Consider the following 26,037-nt stretch of genomic DNA (forward strand, 5'->3'; position numbering starts at 1 on the left):
TGTAGGTGCAGCTGGTTTTGAGACCATAAGCCTTGTATGCACTTGTCCAGCATGTATGCCCCCCAACCGAGGTCTGAGGCGTCTGTCGTGATGGTTTGGCTTGGTTGAGTACTGTGAAAGGGCAATCCTATGTTTGATTGACAAGCCTGAGCCCACCATAGGAATTCTTGCTTCAGGCATGGAATAATGGGAATCTGGGTTTCTAAGCTGTGCTTGTGTTGAGACCATAAATTCCTTAGGTACCACTGTAGTTTTCTCATATGCAGTCTGGCATGAGGAACCAATATTATGCAGGATGCCATGAAGCCCAAGGCTTGCAGTACTTTTCTTGCTGTCAGATGGTTCTGCTTTGTTAAAGCCAAGAAGTAGAGAGGTAGCTGCTCCTGTTTTTCTACTGTTAAGAATGCCATTTGCCTTGATGTGTCCAACTCTGCACCCAAAAAGGTTATTCTCTGGGATGGTATCAGTCTTGACTTTTTTATATTGACTGTGTATCCCAGGGCTTGTAGCAGATAAATGACCCTTTGTAAATCTTCTGCTAGCTTGCTTTTGTTGTCCGCTTGTATCAGGCAGTCGTCCAGGTAGGGGTAGATTTGGATTCCCTGAAGCCTGCAATGAGCAATTACTGATGCCAGGCATTTCCTGAACACTCTGGGCGCAGTAGATAAGCCAAAGGGCAATGCTGAGAATTGATAATGTTCTGATCCTGCAAGAAATCTGAGGTATCTTCTGCAGTTTGGTCGTATGCGGACGTGCAGGTATGCCTCCTTGAGATCTAGAGTCACCAGCCAAGACTCCTTGCCCAGCATGGGAAGAAGCTGCTGTAGGGTCAGCATTTTGAATTTTGGAACAATGAGGAATGTGTTTAAAGCGGACAAGTCGAGAATAGGTCTCCATTTGCTTTCTTTTCTTGGTACCAGGAAGAGTCTGGAGTAAAATCCCTTCCCTTGCTCCATAGATGGTACCTTTTCTACAGCTCTCATCCTTAATAATTGGGATATTTGTTTTAGTGCTTCTGTCTTTTGATTTGGAAGTAGGTTTGGCATGCCTCTCTTCCCTGGTAGAGTATGGAAGTGAAACCTGTAACCTTGGTCTATTATCTGTAAAATCCACTTGTCTCTTGTGATGTAATGCCAGTTTGTTGTAAATGAGGCTAGCTTCCTGCCTAAGGGTGCTTGCAGTTGTTCCCTGGTAGGCGGTGCCAGAGCCAAGTCACTGTGATTGACCTGTAGTTGTGGTGGTGGTTGTGTCTGTGGCTGTGCCTCGCTGGTTGTTGCCCTGCCACTGACGTCCTCTGTAGGCACCCCTGGATTGGCTTCTGCCTCTTGAACGCCTATTCCTGCCTCTCTGAGTTCTGGAGGAGTCTGGAAAGGACCAATTCTTGGAGGGCCAATTCCTGATAAACCTCGGAGGTTGGACCTGTAAGAAATCTTTCACTGTTTGGACAGATTTTGCCTTCTCTTCCATCTTCTTCAGCACTTGTTGTGCAGGAGAGCCAAACAAATTGATCTTATCCATAGGAGCATCTAATAGTTTTGATTTGACATGGTCTGGTAAGGCCTGTTCTTTTAGCCATGCATGCCTTCTGATGACTGTGCCAGTCATGGCTGATCTAAAGGAAGCCTCCAGTGCATCATAGCCGCATTTTAAGGAATGGTTACTGACTTGTTGAATGTTATGTACCATTTCCTGCACATATTTTTGTCTACTGTTTCATCTGAGGACACTTTTTGGTTAACTGGTCTAGCAAAATTCTTGATACTGCATCATGTGAAATTGACAGTTCAAGGCCCTAACTGAAAGAGTAGCAGAAGTGTAAACTTTTTTACCCCATCTCTCTAAGGATCTGGATTCCCTTTCAGAGGGGGGGGTTTGGCAGAGGTGGCTGCTACAGCCTTAGGTCCTTGGGAGATCATCTCTGGATCTGCAAAGGGAGCCTTATACAAGTGGTAATGTGTGTCCGGGACCCTGTAGTATCTATCGGGCTTAACAGGGGCCGGAGGCAGAGAATCAGGAGCAGTACAAGCATCATTAAATGCATCATCTACAACAGAAAGAACTGGAGGTATGGCTAAAGGCCTATGTTGTGGTAAATGCAGAAAAGTTCTAAGCCTTTTTCTGGAATCTGAAAAATCCTGGCCCTGCCACTGAAATTGTTCCCTCATAGCATGCAAGGTTTCCCCAAAGGAAATTTCCTCAGGCGGAGAGGCAGAAGGGATGGACTCTTCACCATCAGAGTCTTCATAAGGGGAGTATGGAGCCTCTGGAGGGTCTGTATCATTTGAGTCATCAGAGGAATCATCTGTAGACACTGGCTCAGGGGGCTCTGCTCTAGGCCTCTTCTCTGGAGGCGGTGAGAGGCCCTGTCTGGTTGAGGTTGGGATCCTCGGATTAAAGAAATGAGATCCTCTGCTAAACTAAGCATTTGTGAACTAGAGCTAGGCCTGTGAGAGGGGGGCTTAGCAGGCACAGATTTAGTAGTTTTAGCTGCTTTAGCCCTGGCAAAGGCCTTAATGGACATGGCTGCAGGTGGCCTAGCAGCTCCACGTGCAGGGGTTGAAATATCCAAGGGAATAGTGTCTGATAATTCCTGAGAAACTGTAACAGCAGGTGGGATATCAGAAGCCGATTCCACGAGGTTGGAAGAGGCCTCGGCAGAAGGAAAGTTTTCGGCTGAAGGAGGAACCGCTTGCTCGGTTTCAGCCGAAACAGAGACACTCGCGGTTGGCTTAACCGCGGCTTCGGCCGAAACCGTGGACCGCGAGTGTCTGTCCTTTTCCTTGCGTTTTTTAGATATTTGCGAAGTCGGAGGATCCGACGGCATAATATAAGCAAAATCGGAGCCGAAAAACTCCTCAGCAAACTCCGACCGACGTCTAAGCGTCCGCCGGTTAAAAGAAGCACAGGCTAGACAAGCTGCAACGTCGTGGTCTGGGCCTAGACAAGGTAAGCAGTAAGAGTGGAAATCTTTATGAGGTATTTGTTTCCCACAAGTTAAACAGTTATTCACTTTTTCTGACATCGGCTGAGGCAAGAAAGAGTCCCCAACGGGGTACTTAGCTTTTTAGAAGTCTTCGTAGTAGTATTCGGTAGTAGTAATCTCTGGTTCTGATCGACCGGCACTTGCGAACAGCTTCTGCTTCGGGCGCCACGCGGCAAGAAAGACTGAGGAAAATGGCGTCGGCTGATGCCCTTATACCCGAATAACTGCAGCTATGACGTCAGGTGAAGTTCGACACCAGCCGAGGCCAGACCCAGACTTTGGAATCCGGCCGACCGAAGGGCTGCCTGACGACAGGACAACCCATTTGTAAGGACTGCAGATGCATCCTTGAAGGACATCTACCCACCTTGGTCCACAAACTACAGGAAAGATGGGGAAAGGAGGGAGAGAAGTAATACTGCATCAGTGATCAGTAGGACATCTACTGTTATGGTAAGTTATTAAAAAACGACTATGTCCTTCCTTAGATCACTGTTGCAGTATTCCAGTACTTGTGAGTGATTCCCAAAGCTAACAGTTGTTAAGGGAGGTAGGATTCTGTAAAAGGGTACTGTCTATCGGTTCTAAGAGGACAAATCTAGCAAAGGAAGTCCTTGAGCTGAAAAATGCATGTACTCTGTAATGTAATGTCCAAGTGGTGGCCTCCAGGATAGCTCTGGAATCAATGCCTTTGAAGAAGGTACAAGTGGATGAGATTGCTCTGGTGGAATGGACCACCACTGTGCTGACAGAGTTTTACTGTAAAAGGTATAACAGAAGGAAATCCAGTTGGACGCAGTCTTTTTGGAAACAAGGCTTCCCGCCTTATCCTGCAGAAAGGAAACAAAAGTCTATTGGACTTTCTAAATGGTTTATTTATTTATTTTTCAAGTAAAATCTTAGCTGCTCATGTACTTCCAGGGAACGAATTCTCTCAACTTTGTTTTGTGGATTATGAAGAAAGGTAGGCAAACAGATTCAGAGACAGCTCATTTACCACTTTGGGCATAAAAGAGGAGTTAGCCCTTAAAGAAACCCTATCCTTATGGAAGATATAGAAAGGAGGGGTTACAATTCAAACTCTTCAAGCCGAGAAGAGTGACCAAAAGAATTTCAGTGAAGTTGAAGCTGCTGGTTCAAAGGGAGGCAAATAATTTTTTCCAGAACAAGTTCAGAATCCATGGCAGAGGGGTAGCCTTCCTGTGAGGATCCAGGTGAAGGACACCTTTTAGAAACTGTTTTATTCTTAATTCCGGAGAGTAACTGTGGATTTAAGGGCAGGCAAGTGGCAAAAGAAGATAACTGGGCTTTGATGGAGCAGGTATACACACCAAGCAGGGGTCTTCATTCTTTTTGCAACACCATATGGAAAATCTTGGGGATGTAAGATTTTCCAGTAGTAAGTTTTCTCGCCTCTTGGAGTACCTGGTACACATCTTCTGAAAATTGGTGCCTTAACATGATTAAGATTCTATCACCTGGAGAGTCAGGCTGACAGCCTGAAGGCTGGGGTGAATCAGACAGCCCTTGTTCTGTGTGAGTAAGTTCACTCTGTGGGGAAAACTGAAGTGATTGCCCCTGGCTAGATGAAGGAGGAGGAGGAATAATCAATGTTGCTTGCACCAAAAATGAGTCACTAGCAAGATGCTGGGATTGTCTGGATCATCAGAAGAATCTTTAGGAATGGGATCATAGAGGATCTTCTCCCCCATATGAAGGATATGTTTTCAGTCTTCAAAGCCTGGTGACAAGAGGTTTTGTCAGCTCTGCTTGGAGGCACAAAGATCTGAGGTGTATCCCATTTGTGGACTACGTCCATAAAGAACTCTCTGCCTTACATCTATTTCTGGGGATCTTCTCTGGATCTGCTATGGTTGACTATGAGGACACTGTCCTCTGAAGATTTCTAAACTTCCTGCAAGGACTGTTTTCCTTCTATGGCTATGTCCCATGCTATCAAAGCTATCCTGCACAACTGGTAGGACTTGGCGCCCCCTCCCCCCTGTTTGTTGATGTACCACATGACTAAGGTGCTGTCTGTGTTTTCAGTGGGCCTGGGCTCCCCACAAGTGACAAGAGTTTTCATTTCCTTCACACTATGTTCCTTGAGGTTTCTGGTGACCACTGTCCCAGAACTGCTGTGGAACCTATCCATGCATCAATAAGAATCTGTGTGTAGCTCCTGTAAGGAGGTAGATAAGAAGTCTTGAGCTGAGTTTCACCTGAAGATATCCAATATTGAAGTTCTCGCTTTAGAAAGGGCAAAAAGAGGGATTTGGAAATCCAGGGGGTGATACTGTTGAGACCAAAGGGACTTCAAGTACCACTGGATCTTCCTCATGTGCAATCTGGCATAAGACACCATTGGAATTGTGGCTGTCATGTACTCTGGGGCTCTTAGAATCTCTCTTGCTGAGGTCATATACAAGGGGAGTAAGGACTGGAAGCAAGTCTCAAGAGCAACAGAACTTTCTTGAAAGAAAGATAACTTTGTTTTGAGAGAGGAAGGCTGTCATTGAAAGGGTACTCAACCTGCAACCTAGAAGACTGTGTCCTGTGAGGGGGTTGTCACAGAGGACTTCCTGAGGTTAGCAATGAATCCCTGTCTTACCAGGAGAGACAGTGACAAATTCAGATGTAACATCAGAGTTTTCTTGGATGAGTCTTGAATAAGACGATATTCCTGGGTGGGGAAAATCTGTATCCCCTTGATTCTGCACAGGGTGACAGCCAGAGCTAGGCACTTTATGAAGACTCTGGGAGCTGTAAACATGCTAACAGCATGAAAGTGTGATGGAGACAGAAAACCTGAGACATTTGCTACAGGTAGGAGTGAAGAGGAATATGTACGTATACATTCTTCAGCTCTAGACTGACATAAAACCTAAAGAAGGATGAAATGAAGTAAGGTCTGGAGAAAGAGCATCCTGAAAGATGGAACTTCCAAAAAAGATGTTGAGATAAGGCAAATCTAGTATGGGCCTTCAGATCTTCTCTTTCCTCTGGACCAGGAAGAATTAAGTAGACACCTTCTCCCTGTGTCTGAGGAAGAACTGGTTCTAGGGAGAACAGTCTCTAAAACAAGGGAGGAATGACAAAAAATGGTTTCAAGAGGGTGTAGGAATATCCCTAGGGATGGATGCTCTGAGACATTCTGTAACTGTCTTGTATGATGGACAGGACACATTTGTCTGGGGTAATGCATCCCAGACTGGGAGGGACAGACAGAGTCTTAGGGAAAGATGAATGTGTGGACGAATGGGAGGGGGGGGGGGTGCAGAAGAGAGTCAGTTATAAGTGGGTTTTGTCATGAAAGAGACTTTTTTCCAGACTTGGAATCCCACTAAGGTTTCTCTTGAAATATTTTCTTAGTAAGTTTCTTGCCCTTTTTAGGGGATCTTTGTTCCCTTATTACAAAGGTAGTGTGGTTATAAGGACAACTACTTTGGTATCGAGGGACTGGTGTGAGAAAATGCTGTGTTTTTGCTGCAGCATTTTAGAAAGTTCAGCAGCAAAAAGGCTAAAAAGGATTCTATGGAGAGAGGAGTCCAAAAGATTCACCTTGACATCTTCTGAAAGGGAATGAAGGCAAATCCAAGCAAACCTTTGAATAGCCAAACCAGTGACCACAGCCCGAGAGGAAGCCTCTGCAGCATCATAGCTGCATTTAATGAACTATCTGGCTTACTTGTGTAGCATTACTAAGCATAGAGATAACTGAGTTATACTCAAAATGGTCAAATTCAGCCACATATTTACTCAAGTTTCCCAAAATGGATAATAAATATTTAGTCATTTGTGTTTGGCAGTTTAGGGCTCTGAATGGCAAGCTGGCAGAGGTATAGACTTTTCTGTCATATCTGTCCATGGCCCTGCAGTCCTTATGAGATAGCAGCACACTGGATGCAAGGATAAGTTTGGTGAGTTTATCAGTAGACAGACAAACATCTGAGGGGTCTACTACCAAACTTTTGTGCATGAACTTCATGTCCTAGAAGCAGAAGTATCCAAAAAAGGCTTCAAGCACAGGGTTACCAGCTGAAGGCTTTGGGGCCCCGTACTTCCAATAATTCATAGCATCTTTTCTGAATATCTGAGACCAGTTTAGCGCCCACTCAAACTGTTGAAGCATTTTGAAGACGGTTTCCCCAAAGGAAATCTCTTTCATTTGTCAAGGAGAGTGAATTTGGGAAGAACAGGCCAGAGAATCTTGCCATCGTTTCACAGGTTGAGGGGAAAGTGAAGGAAAAGCAATGAAGGAAGAAGGCTTCAAAGGTAGAATTACTTGATATAATCTTATAGGTTCACAGGTAGGTACTAGGCTATCTGCCCGAAGGCATTTATAAGCCTAGCCAGAATGTGTTGGCTTTCGCCAATACCCTTAGATTAGTTCCATGTGCCTCTGTCCAGCAGAGCTACTGAAGTGATCCGTGGGGTAAACTTTCTGTTTCCCATTCACTCGTCAAGGTTTCTCTGAAGAGCGTTAGTGAGGAGCTCTGCCTAATGTAGATTGGAATCTTGTTCCAAAGCATGGGAAGTCTCTGGGACAGGAATCTGTCCCTCCAGTACGTCCTATTTATTGTTGTGGTGAGATTTAGATCCCTAGAGCGTGTGGCTCGAGGGGATATGGTTTTCTTTAGGTGGAGCATGTCCATCAATTCTGGGTTGGACATGGCCTTGTGTCAGACAGAGATCACCTCCGAGTAGGAGATATGCAACAGAGTACAGCTGGAGTTTCTTCAGTCGAGCTGTAGGGTTGAGAGAGCTTAGCCTCCAGTTTGGCTGTATAATTGCATCTCTCGCATGTATTAGTGTTTGGTGGTAGGAGGAGAGGGTTGTCTGTGTACATGAGGTTGTTGTGACATTTCCTCAAAATGCCCAGATTCACCCGTTGGACTGGAGAGTACACCTGAAACTGCCCTTTGGACATGCCTGGATCAGTACAGTGAAGGGTTTTACTGAATGGCGGGTAAGGTCGAATAGAGAGCCTTGCCCTTCTGTACAGTATAGCGGGGTCTAGTGCTAGGGTTTATAAGTGCTTGCTATGAGTTTTGAGCAAGTGCTGGGCTAAGAAATGAATGGCTTGAGTGCTGAAGTTGAAAATGTGTCTAGTTCCAAGGGAAAAATTGATAGGCTGCCCAAAGCTCCCCTCTCTCTCAGGTGAACAGAGAAACCTTCTTCTATCCAAGCAAGGTATGAGCAAACACAGAGATTTGTAACACAGCCCTGAATTCAGCACTGACCTGAAAACTGGACTATACTAGCTTAAAAAGGCAGGGAACAAGTATATAAATATATATATATATATATATATATATATATATATATATATATATATATATATATATATATATATATATATATATATACATACACACATATATATACATACACACACACATATATATATATATATATATATATATATATATATACACATATACATACACACACACATATATATATATTTTTTTTTTCAGAAAATAAGGCAGATATAATCAAAAAAACATGTTAAATGCACAAAAAAGGATACTTATTGTTATATTTCTCAGATCAGAGTTCTAGTCAATGCCCCTAGTAATAAAGTAGGAAGAAACACCAGCTCAGAAGGGCAGAATCCAGCCTCTCCTCCCACAAGAGTGCGGACCACAAACCTTCTTAATGTAGAATAACTGGCCTGAAGCCCAAGTGCTTAAACCAAAACTAATACACTTTTAGAATAGCAGACACTGATCCTTCAATTAGCAATTCCCACCTTAGAAGGATGTAAGCTACCTGTCCTGCCACAACAGTGCAGACCACAAACCTTCTTAATGTAAAACAACCGGTATGAAGCCCAAGTGCTTAAACCAAAAGACTTAGAATAACAGTTACAATTTAATCAGGCTACTACCAAGCAGTAATAAATGCAACAGAATAAATAATGAGTACTTTTAAGAAGAGGCAAAAGCAAAATAAAGTAGGAGGAAACACAAATACATTAAAAGCAGAAGAATAAAGTGCAATTTTTTTTTGTTAGTAAAGTGCAAGGAGAGAGGAAGGAAGAACCTAAGTGGGTTGGCCTTCTCAAATCTTCTCTCTGTATTAAGTAGAGTGAACACTAGACTCGGGATATGATCTCAATGTACTTGGTTAAGTGAGCACATGAGATGGACCCAGGAGGAGTGTTCAAATACAGACTTACAGGAGGGGCGGGCAATTCCAGAGCCACTAACACCAAAACAAGAACAGGGAGTGTGGGTGTGGAACCAACTGCAGAGAGACACACAGCACACTATTCACTGAAAACAATTAGGTAACAGAAAAAATGAAATACAGTACTTTTAAAACTGCAAGTTTGTACTTAACAGAAGACTAAAATGCAACACTGCAAGTTTGCACTTAACTTCAGCTTCTAATGCAGGTGATTGTAACCAACTAAGTCTCTCAGAAGTTGAGCATAAATCAAGCCATTGCCTCTCCTGGAACATCCGCTGAGGAAAGACATACTTAGTTTTTTGTCTCTTCTTCAACAGGATGTCCACTCAAACAAAGTAGAGTGATGTGGAACCAGGCTGGACCTCGATAAGTAAAGCAGGTACCTCATCAATCTATCTGGGATCTGAGATATGCCCTCTGGTCACTCTGAAATAATCACCCTGGGTTTACTCTTCTCACCCATAATGGTAGGAGATTCCGTGTCATTAGACGTAGAATCGAGAGACACCATACCAGACTTTAGCGAGGTTGCAATAGTGTGCTTCTCAGCAGAATTTGGACAGTCAGTGGATTCTTGCTGTATCTCATAGGGTTCATCTACGTCAGCATGGAAAGCTGAAGTATCTGGCTTCATTTTTCTTAATTTCTTTTTTTGGTGAGAGTGACACATCAGAGGCCGAGGGCTCCAACATTACGGAAAGTATGAGACTCTTGACACGGAGATCCAAACAGTTATTAAGGGAAGCTAAGCAGGTATGAAGGGTCTTGGGATCAAATGAATGGCGAACTTTGCAGCTATGATAATCATGCTCATTCCCCAAGCAAAATAAACATTGAGAGTGAATGTCTTCATATGGAATCTTCCTTCCAGTCTCACCTCCCTCTGTTAGCTGACATGAACAAATCTTGATAAGAGGTGAAGTTTCCTCAAATGGGCACTTATCTGACCAAGCCGTGGCAGTGGTAGTGGGATAATGACATGGTACATTGAAGCTTCTGCATTTTGTTTGTGGACATTATGGTCATACGTCCATTTATGCAGCCCTAAGTCTGAGGACGAAGGATATACACCAGATTCACAGAGAGCCAAGAAGGTTATTTGGCTTTGGTACCCTGGCTGGATGTCAGCTTACCTTAACAGGATAACTCAAGCATTAAAATACTGCAGCAGTGATCTAACTAAGGACATCTGCCTCCTCAATTTCTTGGACTTTTCCATCACTCTTTTTAATACAGTCCTGTAAGACCTCACTAATTTTAAAAACTTCTCTGCACATCTGATTAATTTTTCCTTTCACTGTAGTTTCTGCATCCTATTCCCAATCAATATCAAGTCACTAATCCTTAGCAGTAGTAGTGTCATGTGCTTGGGTCGCTCATGATGTATGTTTCTTTAGGGTGCTTTTCCTGTCAATCATCCCTATCTACTTATTTTCTTTTTGTACCACCATGCATATTCATGTAATTCCAGACAGTTAAATTGCTCAGAATTAGGGAGTCAATTCACTTTTTCACAAAAGATAGCAACTCCCCACGTGCTCTTGTAAAGGCAGTCTACTTGAATTTCACCAAAATGGAAGTTTCAAACTAACGTTCATTACCATACCATCTGTATCTTTGTATTGGTGCCAATGGCTCTAAATTTAAAGCAAATAAAGGAGAAAGAGGACTAATCCCAGATTCCTCTGCTCAAACAGCTTGCTGGATATCAACCCTTTCATCTTAATTCTTCCCTCTATGCAACTTCATACATCACCTTAGTTAACCCTATTACTGTATCAGGGAATGCAAATGCTTCCATTACCCTACTCATAAAATCCCAGCTGCTCTACTGAATGCTTTACCTACATTAAGACCTAACAGCAGCAGCAGTGTTTTCTTACGTTATACTTCCCTCTGTATTACCAGTGTTCTATTAATGTTGTCAAATGTTTGACCCCTACACACACACACAAAATAACACTGACCCGTATCTCATCAACTTTGGCAACACCTTTGCCATTCTCTATATACATCCTCAGATATGCAGAAGTGTAACGGAAGGAGAATCAATCACCATATCTGAATGTAAACAGATGTTTTCTAGTGTAATCTGTAAGCAATCATATCCTCATTCCATTCTTACTTAAATCAGTTTGCACTAGATTATCGGAATGTTTGCATGACTTCCCAAACTCCATTCTATTACACTGTGAGTAAACATAAATGAATGTGCTTGTTGTTGTTCATAGTATCACATGGTCCACCTTTCTGATTTTCACTTCCCTATGCTTTACAGAACCCAAGCACAAGTAGGCCAATCAGTAAGAGAAAGTGGTGCGGAGTATAGTCTTTTTGACAAGGTTAATTATGTAAAGTCCATAAAGAGTTAAAATATTTCCAAAAGCTATGTGCGGTATTCAGCTCAGTAATCAAATGTTTCTTTTCCTTTCAAGGACATCTTCCTAAAATTACAGCCAAAATAAAAAGCTCTGAAGTGCTAATTCACACATTTACAGCAAAAAGGAACTTGAGATAATATCCAGCATGGAACACATGACAAGACTGTGTGTGTGTGTGTGTGTGTGTGTGTGTGTGTGTGTGTGTGTGTTTGCATTGAAAGGCAGTGGCAGACTTTCAAATCAATACCACAGTCTTCAGAAATGAAAAGGGCATACATTTTAAGAGATCTTGTGTGGTTCAGCTGCTCAGCTTCTTCACTGACGTTTTCACTGCATTTTGCATAGGATATATACAAGTGTGCAAACACGCTTGTGCACATATACACACATGCACATTCCATCCAATGCTACTATACTGCAACCAATTCTGCTACTATACTGCAACCAATTCTTGCAGAGCCAATGAAGCTGGAGGTACAGAGGGATGAAGCCTTTACTATGACACAAGTGAATGGAGTTCAGTTAGCTGCTTCAGTGTCTGGCTTTGCTGTTAGGGAAAATAGGCAAATCTATCCTGGGGTAAGATACCATACTAGATGAGTCTGTGGTAAAGCTATGCTGGTGACCATAGGTTCATAGGTTGGTACTAGGCTATCAGCCCTAGGGCCTATACAAGCCTAGCCATAACAATTCCCTGGCTATTTCTTCCCACATTATTTACTTTCCTGGACCCCTGTCTAGCAGGGCGACTGACGTGATCCCTAGGGTGAATTTCCTTTCTCCCATCCAATCGTCAAGGTTCCTCTTGAAGAGGTGCAAAGAGGCACTCTGCTTGACATGTATGGGCAATCTATTCCAGAGTCTGGGGAGTCTCTGGGTCAGGAACTTATCCCTCCAGCATGTTTTGTTTATTGTGATGACAAGGTTTAGATCCCTGGAGCGTGTAGCTCTGAGGGATTGGGATTTCTTTAAGTGTAGCATGTCCAACAGCTCTGGGTTTGACATGGCCTTGTATGTTAAGCAGAGATCGCCCCTGAGTAGACGATATGCAACAGAGTATAGCTGGAGTTTTTTAAGGCGGTCAGCGTAGGGCATCTGCTTTAGGCCTGTAATTCTTTTAGTGAGGTATTTCTGAGGCCTTTCCAGTTGTTGCAGATGTCTTGAGAGGTACATACCAAATGGGGAGTTGTATTCTATAATGGGTCTAATGAGGGATAAGTACAGTGGGACAATGACCTCCTTTTTTCTGGATGAAAAGCCCTTCGTGATGAGGTGTGCCACATAGAAGGATTTCCTGACTGTTGTGGCGATGTGGTTATCGAAGGTGAGACCACTGTCCACCTGTGTCCCCAAGTCTCTTATCACACTTTCTGTGTTTAGTGTACTGCCACCTATATGGTAAATTCATGGATACCAGAACTCAGAGAGAAGGTGCCAACCTAAGTGGGTGGGAATAGAGCAGTTGTGGCTGCCCACTATGGGCCTGGGAAGGTGGGACATAGATTGCAGCTAATTCTCAATGCCTTCCCTACCTGACAGATGTGTTCAGCACACAGGAGGAGGGTATTAGGACTAAAAAAATATCCTTGTCCTCGTCAAGATGAGGGCGATACTCCTGGCAGCTCAATTCTCACTCACCACCCCGAACCAGGAAATAAACTGTGAAGCTGAGTCCTCACTCCTCACTCTGTTGGAACAAATACATCAGCTGAACATGCTAAGAAAGAGGCCTGAAGGCCAGAAGGGGCACTGGAGGTGAAAAAAAAAAAACTCCTACAAGAATCCCTTGAAGAGCCAACACTATCCACAGAGTTTCTAGACAAGTAGGTAATATAAACAGACTGCCAGGCCTCTACTTCAGATCACACACATACTACATTACCCACCTACAGACCATTTAGAGCCACCATTCCACTTACTGCATGTTTTTGGGATGTGAGGAAAAAAAATGCAGTACAAAGAGAAAACCCATGTGAACAGAGAGCAAACATGTAGACTTCATACATAGAAGGTATGCATGCATATGGACTGCAAACAGAAGGAACTTGCCCCAAGAAGTGAACCACTTACTGTGAGTTGACAATGCTACTCACTTCAACACTAATTATATGTACACATACATATAAATATATATACATAAATATGTAATCTGATTGAATCCCAAATGGTCAAACGCATTTGATCGGAATCTCATCTGAAAAAAACCTTCTCCACAACAAATATATCACAAAGTGTTTTTGCAAGAAAGCAAACACCCTACACCCCACACCCACTTACTTAAATATACCAATGCCACAGTTGCACAACTGCAGGGTAAAGAAAAAAACAGCACACACACACACACACACACACACACACACACACACACACACACACACACACACAATTAGTGCTGGTGTGCAAATGCAAACATGTACAGATCTGGGGGGTACAACATATGACATTGACCATTACAATTCACAAATACTCTGCTAGACTCCCTTCTGTAATAAAGCCTACAAAAAGAAATGACTTCTGTAGACTTCTACACTTTTCTGTCAAACAGGTTTCATAATTTGGAATTCAATCAAACGACACAGACCCCCCCCTACACACACATGCACACACTACCTATTATCTATATATATATATATATATATATATATATATATATATATATATACACACACACACACACACACACACACACAGGACAACTGAAGCTATATAACAGCCGACCCTGATGACAACTTCACAGAATGCCTTCTGCAGCAAGCAGCAGTGGCAAGAGTAGCTGCACTGCACTTAAGCCTGTAAGACAACATGGGACCTTTTCCACAAATATACTTTTATTTGAGATGTCACACACCACATCAGTCATTAGTATCCTGAGAAGGAAGTCAACTGTGCTTTCTCTAGCCTCACTCAGGATCTACTCATTACGTTACCTAGAAGATTTTTGTCTACAAAAAGACTTAAGGTTTTATGGCTGTAATGAATTAGTAGTCTCTGACTGCTAAGCAACATGGAATTATTAACTGGCAAATGCATTAAATTGACATTTAGTATAACAACACTAGTCGCCTAACAATAAAAAGCACAGCTAGGTCAGTTACCTCTGAAACAATATACTTTAGGTATAACTCCTTGATTTTGGCCCTCAGATTAAGCCTTAACCCTCCTAAAATTACTGGCTTTCATTATAAAGTTATAGTTCATCTAAGCCTCCACAAAAAAGCCGTTATCACTAACCATATACTAATATAAGAAAACCTTCTACTATAATAAAAAAAAAAAAAAAAGGAAAAATAAATGTGTTGTTCCTTTGGAGCCTCTGCTATGACTTTTAATTTAATGCTAAGAGGTTGAGGGTAGGTGACAGCTCAAGGACTAGTGCACAACATACATGCATCCATGGCAGAAGGTGGCCTGGTTCCATTAATACTAAATTGATCAGCACAGGTGATGCATTTTTCCTAACAAATTTTGGTTGTGAAATCTGCATCAGATAAGGCTCTTCTTTTCACTCATAGCTGTTATTTTCAAGCTCTCTGGCCGTGTAAAAAGGGTAAGAGGAATCTGTGCAAATTTGACCATTTTTGCTCCACAGCAGACATACGAGCAAGTTTGGCCAGTCAGTCTTCACAGACTGATGTTGGAGACTTCTTTTCTATTAACCTGACAGGCTGCCGTGTGTCTTCCTCAGTAAGGTACTCATCACCAATACTTAGGTTCATAGGTAGGTGCTAGGCTATCTGCCCTAGGGCATTTATAAGCCTAGCCAGAATGTGCTGGCTTTCGCCTCCCTTTTATATTTGATTAGATTCCTGAGCCTCTGTCCAGCAGGGCCATAGAAGTGATCCCAGGAGTAAATTTACAATTTCCCATCCACTCGTCAAGATTTCTCTTGAAGAGGGTCAGTGAGGGGCTCTGCCTAACATGGATTGGGATTCTATTCCAGAGCGAGGGAAGCCTCTGGGATATGAACAGCATGTCCTATTTATTGTTGTGCTGAGGTTTAAATCTCTGGAACGTGTAGTACTAAGGGATTTGGTTTTCTTGAGGTGGAGCATGTCCATTAATTCAGGGTTAGACATGGCCTTGTACGTCAGGCAGAGATCACCTCTGAGTAGGCGGTAAGCAACTGAGTAGAGCTGGAGTTTCTTTAGTCGAGCTGCATAGGGCATCTGTTTGAGGCCAGTGATCCTCTTGGTGAGGTACTTCTGTGGTCTTTCCAGCTGTTGCATGTGTCTTGTAAGGTACATCCCAAATGGTGCATTGTACTCTATGATTGGTCTGATGAGTACAGGGCACAATGATCTCTCTTGATCTGTATGCAAACCCTTTTGTGATTAGGTGGGCCACATAGAAGGATTTTCTAACCACTTTGGCAATGTGACTATCAAAGGAGAGATTACCATCTACTTGGGTCCCCAGATCCCTTAATTACATCTTCCATATTTAGGGGACTACCGCCTATGTGGTAGTTTGTGGGTACTTTGTTTTTTCCAAAGGGGATGACTATGCACTTTTTGGCATTTAGCTTGAGGCCATGATTTTGACAACAGGTATCCGTCTCAGTGAGACCCTTTTGGAGGATGTCTGTCAGCCAGAGAGTTGATTATGGCTCCCAGTTTGCAATCATATGCGAACATGGTCAGCCATAGTCCTCCCATGCTTGCCTGTACCTCAGAAAAGTATATACCGAACAAGAAGGGTCCCAGGACTGAGCCCTGTGGGACGCCACTTGTAACCGGTTTAGAGTCGGACATGGCACCCACAACTCTGACCATGTGAGTTCTATCCATGAGCCAGTTTGCAACCCATCTCATGACATAAGGGTTAATGTTTAAGCTGGTAAGCTTATCTATAATGCCAAAGTGGGTTATTGTGTCGAAGGCCTTTGCTAGGTCTATATAGGCTTTGTGGACTACCTTTCCCTAGTCTATGGCCTTGGTAACTGTTTCAAAGAAGTCTACTAGGTTTAAGAGGAAAGATTTGTCTTTAACAAAACCAAATTGGGTAGGGTCCAGTATCTGGAGGTTCCCAATGTCTTTGTTTATGAGATCCATGATGATGCGCTTGCAGACCAGGCTAGTCAGGCTTATAGGGCGATAGTTCCCGGGATCCGTTGTGGCACCACCTTTATGGAGCGGGATAATTACTGCTGTACGCCATTCTTTGGGTACATATCCTGTAGTAAGGCTGAGTTTGAACAGTGAATTTATGTGAGGGTTTAGTTCTTTTTGGAGCTTCATATGTAAGACGCAGCCTGGGATACTATCCGGTCCCATTGATGCTGTGTTTTTGGCTTTAGAGAGGGCTGTTTTCAACTGTGTGTCTGTGATGTCTGGGGGTCTACATTCTTCTGGGATGGACACGGGCCCTTTTGGGGGTGAGGGGGGGTAAAGTTTGCAGTGAACTTGTCAGCCAGGATGTTGGCAATGTCAGTGGGTCCGTGTATTTTTTGCCATTCTGCACCAGCTCAGAGCAGATCGGAGTGTTGCCACTTATATTCTTGACATAGCTAAAGAAGGCCTTGTGATTACCTTTAGAGTCTTTGGCGATTTTTCTTTCGAAAAGGGCTTTATCCTTCCTATTTTATGAGGTCCACTTCCTCATTCTCTTTTCATTTATCTCAAACATGGCAAAGGCAGCATGATTCATATCTCGATAGTCTTCTTCAATTTCACAATTTTCTTCAGTAAATAATTTACAACTTTAACACAACTACTGCGGCCTTAGTGAACTTTTTACATTGAAAACTACCACCTAGTAACACAAGAACACTTGCTGATAAGTGTATGGGGAAGTCATTACATCAGAATTTTTTTTTTATTTCTAAATGCAATGCTTGACATTACGAAGAGACACAAATTAAATACTCACCTGTTAAAAAAATGAAAGCAGGAACTAACTGATGAACTAAATGCAGTACAAGAGGAGTTAGTAGTAGTAGTTTCAGGCAGCAAAAACTGAGCTGAGCACCGCACCTAATGTAGGTGATACAGGAGTTTGCATAAGCCCAAAGCACCCACCTAATGTAGGTTATACAGGAGTTTGCATCAGTCCAAAGCACCACCTAATGTTGGTTATACAGGAGTTTGCATCAGTCCATGCCAGGGTGTACCGATATGAGGGACCAATGTTTATCCAGAGGAGGAGTAAATTGCTGGACCTAAACCTTTGCCTAATCATACTGTCACATATTATGGATTACTGCTCAACTTACTCTCTTAAGTTAGATATGATGTAATGCTGCATGTTCTGTGGCTAAAAATGCAGCACAAGGTGTAACCTAATAAAGACAATGTAGATGATCTGTTCAAGCCAAGAACACTATCTGTGAGAGCACCTTGTCATATTATAATGACAAGTATCTGAACTAAATAAGAAACAATACCTGTGACCGTACATTCTCTTGTATTATGAGTACTCATTGAAGTTTGTGGGATTTAACAATGCTGTGAAACTATTCCTATGTGCTTTTCCTGCAGTCCAGAGAAAAATAAATAAAAATAAATGCATGCATGCGCACACATATACACACACACACACACACACACACACACACACACACACACACACACACCTTAGTGATCTACAGAACTGGGTTACCATATCACTGACTCTCTGTTTCAGTAATAAGTGAAAGTGAGTGTGCAAAAATCCCTGTATAGCAAGGGAGTGGGAAATGATCTGGGACTACCTATTAAATGTCCTCAGTATGGTACAGAGGCTAGGTGATCAAACCCCTTTGGCTCATAAATATCACTTTAAGTTGTACAAAAATAAGCAGATTTGCAGCCTCAGAGAGTACATGCATTATATGCATTTTTTACACACATACAGACAGTGGAAGATAGCGGCTGATAAAAGATGAATACTGAATTGATTTTTTCTTTGTAAAGCCTAGCAAGTATCTCAATAGACAACCCCACCAACCAAAATCTACTGCAGAACTTTATGACAAACAAGGGTCCATTCAAATTCCTAAACGCAAACTAGGACAGGGATAGCAACCCATATTAAGTCAGTATGTCAGTAATGATAAAATTCATTAGTGAAATAAAATTCATGACATTTACTCTGCTGGCAATGTCCATATCTACTGAACAAACAGCATGTAGTGATAAAAGGAAATGATAACAAAACAGTCATGGAAATAATTTAAGTGCACGTTTAGTCTCACCTGACAAAGTCTCCCTTTGCCTCCTGTAAGAAAACATAAAAAAGGACATGAATGGTTTGAATTCTTCACATTCAAAGAACTTTAATAAACACCTCTTGAGCGTGCAGTTTTCTTGCATTTTCTTCTTACTCTGTTTTTGTAGTACGTATATGTGGAAGTCTTTGACACTGTAAATATTTGACACAACCTGCAATAACTTGTATTTAGACAATGAAGCCCATAATTAAATTCTGACAATATTATCCAGATTTTCCTTTCTCTGAGTTCAGTATTCTAGATTATGTAATAAAGTTACTCAAGCTACTCTGCATAACAAACCCCAAACTATTTATTACATTCAGCAACGGTGAGGTATGGCAGTCCAGTTTCACCCAGTCAATCCAATGAACCAGTTTATGTCATCAGCAATCCCAGATGTACATGCTGCTATATCAAAGTATTCCTTATCCAACAATTTCAGTGGCTGCACCATCAGGATGGGAAAATAGAACTTTTAATGGGTAAGACTAGTACTTATTCCCAAGGGTCTAAAACAGACTTAGCAGTCCAAATAAAGTTACTTTTTAAAGTACAGAACATATGCAAGAAAATGATAAATACAGCAATATTACAGTGAATCCAGAAGTTGGATGTGTCTGACAGCTATACAAAAGGTATATATGCACAGCTTAAATGTAAATGTTCGCTCCCTGTCATCGTGTGAGGCTGAAGCAAACTTAACAGATTCACACAAATGCACTCTATTAACATGCTCAAAGAAAGTTCCCTCAAATAAAAAGGCTGCAACTCAAAGGTCTATTTTGGGATAACGCATCACTCCAGTGGCTTAGAGGCACTGGGAACTAAGGTCGGGTGGCACAATGCCAGGGTAATCCTATGGGCAAGGCTTTTAAGGGCTCCAGGGCCATTAGCCTAGTACACACCTATGAACAAGTAAATAACTACTTTGCTCTCCAGGTTTATATGAATGAACAGTTAATACAGCCCAGACTGAAATTTAATTGACTGTGAGGGTAAGTCCATGCCTGAATAAGTCCCAGTTGTTCTGAACAGCTGCCATTACTAAATTATTTTAAAATTATCCAGTTCTGTGGAATAAAGACATGAAAGCTGATCAAGTCTCAACTATTATCCCAGCTGCTACACAAGCTGACTTGGGAGAGACAGGCAGGTGAAGCCTTCTTGCCTTTCTCTGGAAAAGGGTTTGAAGGATGCCTGCCCAGGTGTAGACTCCATGTAGAATCATTGGCGGTCACTGGAGATTTGCCTTCTAGAGAAACAGTGCTATTGAGGAAATTGCTTCTGTGAAGGTGAAAGACACACCCTTAATGTCCATTCCATCTTCCTGGGACAGATCGTGCTCAGTACAAAGAGCAGGGTCATATTAAAAGCCCCCAGTCCCCAGATACAGGATAACAGCACCACTCCTACTGTTAACTTCTCACCTCCTAAGAGGAAGTAATGGGCCACAAGGCTCTCACTTTATAGCAGAATGAACACACTGCCTGCCAAAAACATGGTCTCCAGTGCCTGCTCAATAAACTTAGGATCCCTCAAATGAAAACATTACTTCACGTAGTCTGCCTTGTTATAACTAGTGAAGCTCATGGCTGCACTGCACAACATTCGCTAAGCATCTGAAAATGTCTGGATGCTGTTAACAGTTCCAATTTTATATTGTTATTTACTGAAATCAGAAATCTAACTTAAATGTTTGTCTATGAGGTATATATATTTTTGTAGTCACCTAAAACTATTTTACTATATGCTCCGGACTGCTGCATCATCTACCACCACCCTAGTCTGTAAAAGCTCATTAGAGCTACAATTTGCAAGCCCACACTGCAGTTTTCTTCAGTTTAATGCCTTTCTTAATAATTGCACCAGCGTTTGTCTGCCCTAAGGATGGTCACCAATCTGTGATCCTACTTGCAAGCCACTACCCTTTTCCTATAACAGTTAAGCTACTGACTTCAATAAAACTAAACATATTCCAGTTCTCTCCATTCTGATTTGCTATATATGTCTAACTTCACACCTCAGTTACCCCTCCCCAAAACAAACACAGTGATTATGTTTGAGCATCCTCCCTACTATACAGTGCTTTATTTAACTGAACTATCCATCTAAAATCTGTCCAACAAGGTTGTTAAGGATCCTTTTGGCTACAACCTACTGAAATGTGATCTCTGTGTTGTGTACAGAGCTTCCAAAGACCATAACCTGTCTGACCTATTACACATTTGCAAGTCCAGTGACGATATAAACAACCGCTCAAGGGATCTTAATCTCTTTTGGAGAATAAACACTATATGTCGGAAGGAAGGTTTGTACTACAGAGAATACCCCCTCAATGGAACTGTCCTCCACACCACATAAAGCAAGTACTTCTTTATTTAAATGCAATTTGGACAAATGAATGGATGGGCAACTACAAATTCACCCCAGTTTTAATACCCCTGTCCCTCTTGGATAAGAGAAACATATAAATGTACCAATATCTCCTTGCTTGGCCTCCCTCTGGGTCATTTGTATGCAAAATATAAGGGCTAAAAACTACCATGGGAATTGTAACGCTAGATGTCTTAAGATCGTCTACCGAAAAGACTTCTCACAAACTTGTGGAGGTCTTTTAGTATGTAGAATTAACAGTTTCTTGTGGTTGGTCAACGTTCATCTTCTTAAGATCCTCAAAGGCCAATAGTTTACTAAGTACCTATGACTGATTTGGAAGACATTCCTGTGAAGAAGAATACAGGAGTCCAGCTGGAGTATAACAGGTATGTGGTGAAGAGTGGTGGTTGCTGGTGGACAAAGGAATACAACAGGAGAGCACTGGAAAAGCAGTTGGAGGAGATGGTGGTGAACATACTGCAAGTCATGTCAGAGTAGCATTTACATTATGTGGAATAAACAGGAGAGGTCATAAGGAGTGATTCAGTGCAAACATACTTCTTAAGCTGTAGATATTATTACTAGTTGTACTGGAAAAGTATGGCACTTTCCTGACAGCCTTGGGCTGTGTTTTTGTGGCTTGGGGGCTTTGATCAGAAATGTAAGGATTTGGCCTTTTTATTTCTAGCTTGCATGAGTGACGGAACACTACAAAGGATTAATAGTCATCAATATTCAGAAAGAGTTTCCAAGTGTGGCAGGCTATATCCCTCTCTGAAATGATCTCTTTGAGGTTCTATCTGGCCAGAGACAGTCTTGCCCCCTTAAAGCTCATTCTGCAGCTGGGAATGTTTTTCTTATTTTCTCCTTTGTCTTCCTTTTCCTATGATTAATGTAAATAATATGCATTATGTAACACTAGCTAGTGTTATGAATAGTCTTTACAACTGGTAAGAACATATGTAACTGTCTGTAATAGTATAATGTTGTTTTCAACAGACTGTGCCTTTTCTATACAACCATCTGTAATATAGAATGTATTCTGTAAATATTTTACTTTGTATGTACTATTCACTTTATATAGAAGTGCCATTGACCATCTGTAATGTTCAGTATATCGGCAAATGACACTGTTCCTGGGTCATGGGTGAAAAAGGTCCCTGAAGCAGCCCAACTACTCATTTAACAAAAATGAACAAACAAACAAAAAACAAATAAACCTGAACTATAGTCTGACATCCTTGTGAATGTGTATGTGAAGAAAGTAATCTTCCTGGTCCAACGTGTCCAGAGGATCTGGACTCAAACGGGAACAGAGACTGGAGGATTAATATTCACCTCTTGGCTACCCTTCAACCTTGTTAAGCTCTGACAAACCCAGAATGGTTTTGTGTGAGCCATATTTCTATGATACAATGAGCAACCTGGAATGAAATCATTTTCCCTGCTCCTCCAGCAGAATCTTGAAGTACTGGAGGCACTTGAATTCCAGTTTGCAACCTGCTGAATCATCTTTGCCCTGTCTGTAGGCAATCAGGCTGAACCAGTTCTTTTTGAAACGGGTCAGCCTGATGTCTGATCAGAAGTCTGAAACACTTTACTGTGACTACTAAAACCCACAAAAATTTAAAAGTTATTCTGACATATTAATAGTTGACCAAGAATCTTGCTATTAGACATTAAACGAGTTTTTGTAGAGACACACGCCTCACCTGCACCCCAACATCTCTGCTACTCCTTTGCATCCCTACAACCCCTCTAATGATATACAACACTAAATCCACAAACACTGTACCTAGGAGAAGGGTGAATTTTCTGATACCCAGCAATTTGAACTTAACCTATGCTTCCCTCTAACTGTACTTACATTTTCCTATGCTAAGTTCACTTACTCTCCTTACACTTTTAGTAGGAACCCAAAAGCCTGCACTCCAGCAGCAGGTGATAGTGGGGGAGGGAACAACTTAGGTAATACTGGCAATTTCCATCTTGTAGTGGACAGGATGTGATTTATTTCCCCCATCATGTTGTGTACCTTTGCTCCTATGCTTAAACTGGTCAGTTAAGTCTGATTTCTAAAAAATGAGGAGAATGCTTGGTAAAGTAGCTTCTGTTATACTTTGGGATAAGGAGATGAAATAGATGTTAAAATGATTCAAAACTCTTGCACTTTTGGTCCACTTCTTTGAAAATTTCATGGAAAGAGGGCCAACTCTACCCAGAGAGGTATCCAAGAATGCTTCTTCACACACACACTGACAGGGGCTGCAACCTCAGCCAGGCATGTTTTCTGATTACAGTTCTAGCTGTCACTGCAAGCATATTACAAGCATCAGCTACACCACAACTAAACTTTATGAATTATAAACAAAAGTTATGTACTTATAACAACAGATCCATGTTCTCTGACTTCCGGCCAGTTCAACATGTGGGTTGTCTGACCCAACCTCAGCACCAAATTTAAAGCATCTCGGTTCCAGGGCTCTGACCCCTCCCCTACCCATAATTCCCCCCACTCTACCTTAGTACCTCAGATTGAGCTTGCCCCATGAAAAATTAATTTAAAACAATGATTCTATATTCAAGGCTGGACACTTACTGACAGGTAAAAAGCAGAATTGGACAGCAGTCAGACAGGACTGTTTACAAGCATGGTGTAGCTGAAAACCACCCAGTCACCAAGAATCTATGTGTGCCAATTTGGAAGGGGACAGGACAGAGGGAGGTGGAACTGGATGAAAATCAGACAACATGGATCATGATATAACTTTTGTTATCCAATGTTGTCTATTTTCATCTGACTCAACATGTTGTACAGACTCCCAAAGCTGTTTTACCTGGGTGGTTTCAAGAAAGGATATTCCTGAGGATGTTGGAAGCAAAGGAAGAGCGTGATCTAGATTGTACATCCAGTTTATAGTGAGACACAAAGGTGCCAACTATGCATCACAAATGTCATCAATGGGTAGTCGGTTTGCAAAGGCTGCTGATATGGCCATTGCTCTTGTGGAGTGAGCTTTAGGTTTAGATTGTAGAAATTATGATGGGACATTACTGACTTCAAAGTGGGCAATGTTTTCAGCTGGCCAAAATGCAATCCAATAAGATCTGCATATGACACCCAGTGCCAAACCAAAGTAGTGCAACTGATGCAAGGAATGAGACTCCACAACTTCAACAGTATACAACCGTTGTAGATACTAACAAAGTATCAGCCCTTGATCCTTTAGTCCTGTCAATACTGGGGGAGAACCCTCTACCAATTACAGAACAACGGGTGAGGAAGAGGAGTTGCAGGAACAGCAACAGAACATGCAACCGATAACACTGAGCCAATGAAAACCCGAGAACAAGCAAAAATACAGTATTTGATACTTCTACTCACATTTTAGGCAATGATGAATACCCTGTATTAGCTAAGGATCTTAACTTCATACCAGCTAAGCAAATGGATTCAGCTGAACTATTAAAACTAAAACAATTCACCAGATCACTAAACCTTACAATGTTTGGCAATTCAGAACATACACAAAATGTACTTACAAAAGTAGTACTTTCTTTCCAAACCGGAACCCAATAGTATCAGCATTTGAAAAAGCAGAACAGGAAATCTAGAAGTTAAGCAAGACTAGTGATGTTTCTAAGTTCTTTAATTTAACAGCAGAAAATGAAGCGCTCCATTCCTTAATCAATAATAAGGAAACAGTAATTAAACAGGCAGACAAAGGAGGTGGAACCGTGGTGATGGACACAAACTATTATGTTGTGATGAACCACCAACGTAAAATGGATGAATATAAACAGATTGACTGATCAGTAATTCATAGGATCACCAATGAGGTCTCGAGAAAACTACAAGAAATGCTTTCTTTAAGACGTATTGATGATAAACTATATAAATACTTGCATACAACAGGCTTTAAAATTCCATTTATCTATGGAATCCCAAAATTACACAAATCAACCACAGTGCCTCTGTTAACGCTCATATAGTGTCACCTTGTGGGTGGGTCACAGAATCCATCTCAAAACACTTAGATTTTGAACTCAAACATCTTTCAACAGCATATACTCTCATAAAACACTCTCGATTTTATTCACCAACTGTCAGAGTGGTCCATCTCAAACAGTCATAAGGACTTCATCTTTTCCACCTTAGGTGTAGAATCTTTATTTACAGTGATTCCTGATAAGTATGGACTCACACAAGTCAAAATTTTCTTCGAGTTTTCAGAATTTATCCAGATTAAAATTAATGTGACATGTGAGCTGCTGACACTTGTATTAGTAAATAATGTTTTCATTTTTGAGCAACAACTTTTCCAACAAATGAAAGGTGTGGCAATGGGTATCCCTGTGGCCAGCACCTATGCCAACATAGTCATGTTTCAATCGAAGTCCCACTTATTTAATGATGTGAACCCATATAGATCTAGAATATTGTTCGATAAACGATTTGTGGATAACTTCTTCCTTATTTGGCAAAGGTTTGAATCCGAGTTTACAGGATTTCATGCATTCATCACTGGTACCACTAACTTTTTGCATTTTATGACAGAACTATCCCCCTCTACAATTAACTTCCTACACATAGCTTTAAGTGAAAATTAATTCTCACAAATAAATACCACCATGTACAGGAAAGAAATATGAACTAACAATCATCTACACAGGACCAGCATGCATCCACCACACATTTATAAAAATATAGTACAAAAATCAGTGTTTAAGGATAGCAATGCTTAATACTGAAGAGACAAAGACGAATTTACAATTACATACTACAGCACATGAATTTAAGGATACAAGTTGTGCATGGTAGACTGTATACAAAAGGATATTTTAAACAAATGTGACACAATATCCAGACCTTTTTTAACAGAGTAGAATAAAGCAGAGTTACTAATGAA

General features: G+C 41.5%; 1 protein-coding gene across 4 annotated transcripts in view; it reads right to left on the reverse strand.

Annotated features, from left to right (window-relative positions):
- Positions 1 to 26,037, reverse strand: part of FRMD4A (FERM domain containing 4A) — a 1,911,200-nt gene that overhangs the window by 872,284 nt on the left and 1,012,879 nt on the right. For all 4 annotated transcript variants that reach the window (XM_044087941.1, XM_044087942.1, XM_044087944.1 and 1 more), the window contains exon 7: positions 18,734 to 18,756. In XM_044087941.1, coding sequence (XP_043943876.1) covers positions 18,734 to 18,756 — 23 coding nt within the window. The remainder of the gene's footprint in view (positions 1 to 18,733; positions 18,757 to 26,037) is intronic.

The sequence above is a fragment of the Protopterus annectens genome, chromosome 11.part0, assembly GCF_019279795.1.
Source record: "Protopterus annectens isolate FY-2018-M chromosome 11.part0, PAN1.0, whole genome shotgun sequence".
Taxonomy (NCBI): Eukaryota; Metazoa; Chordata; order Ceratodontiformes; family Protopteridae; genus Protopterus; species Protopterus annectens.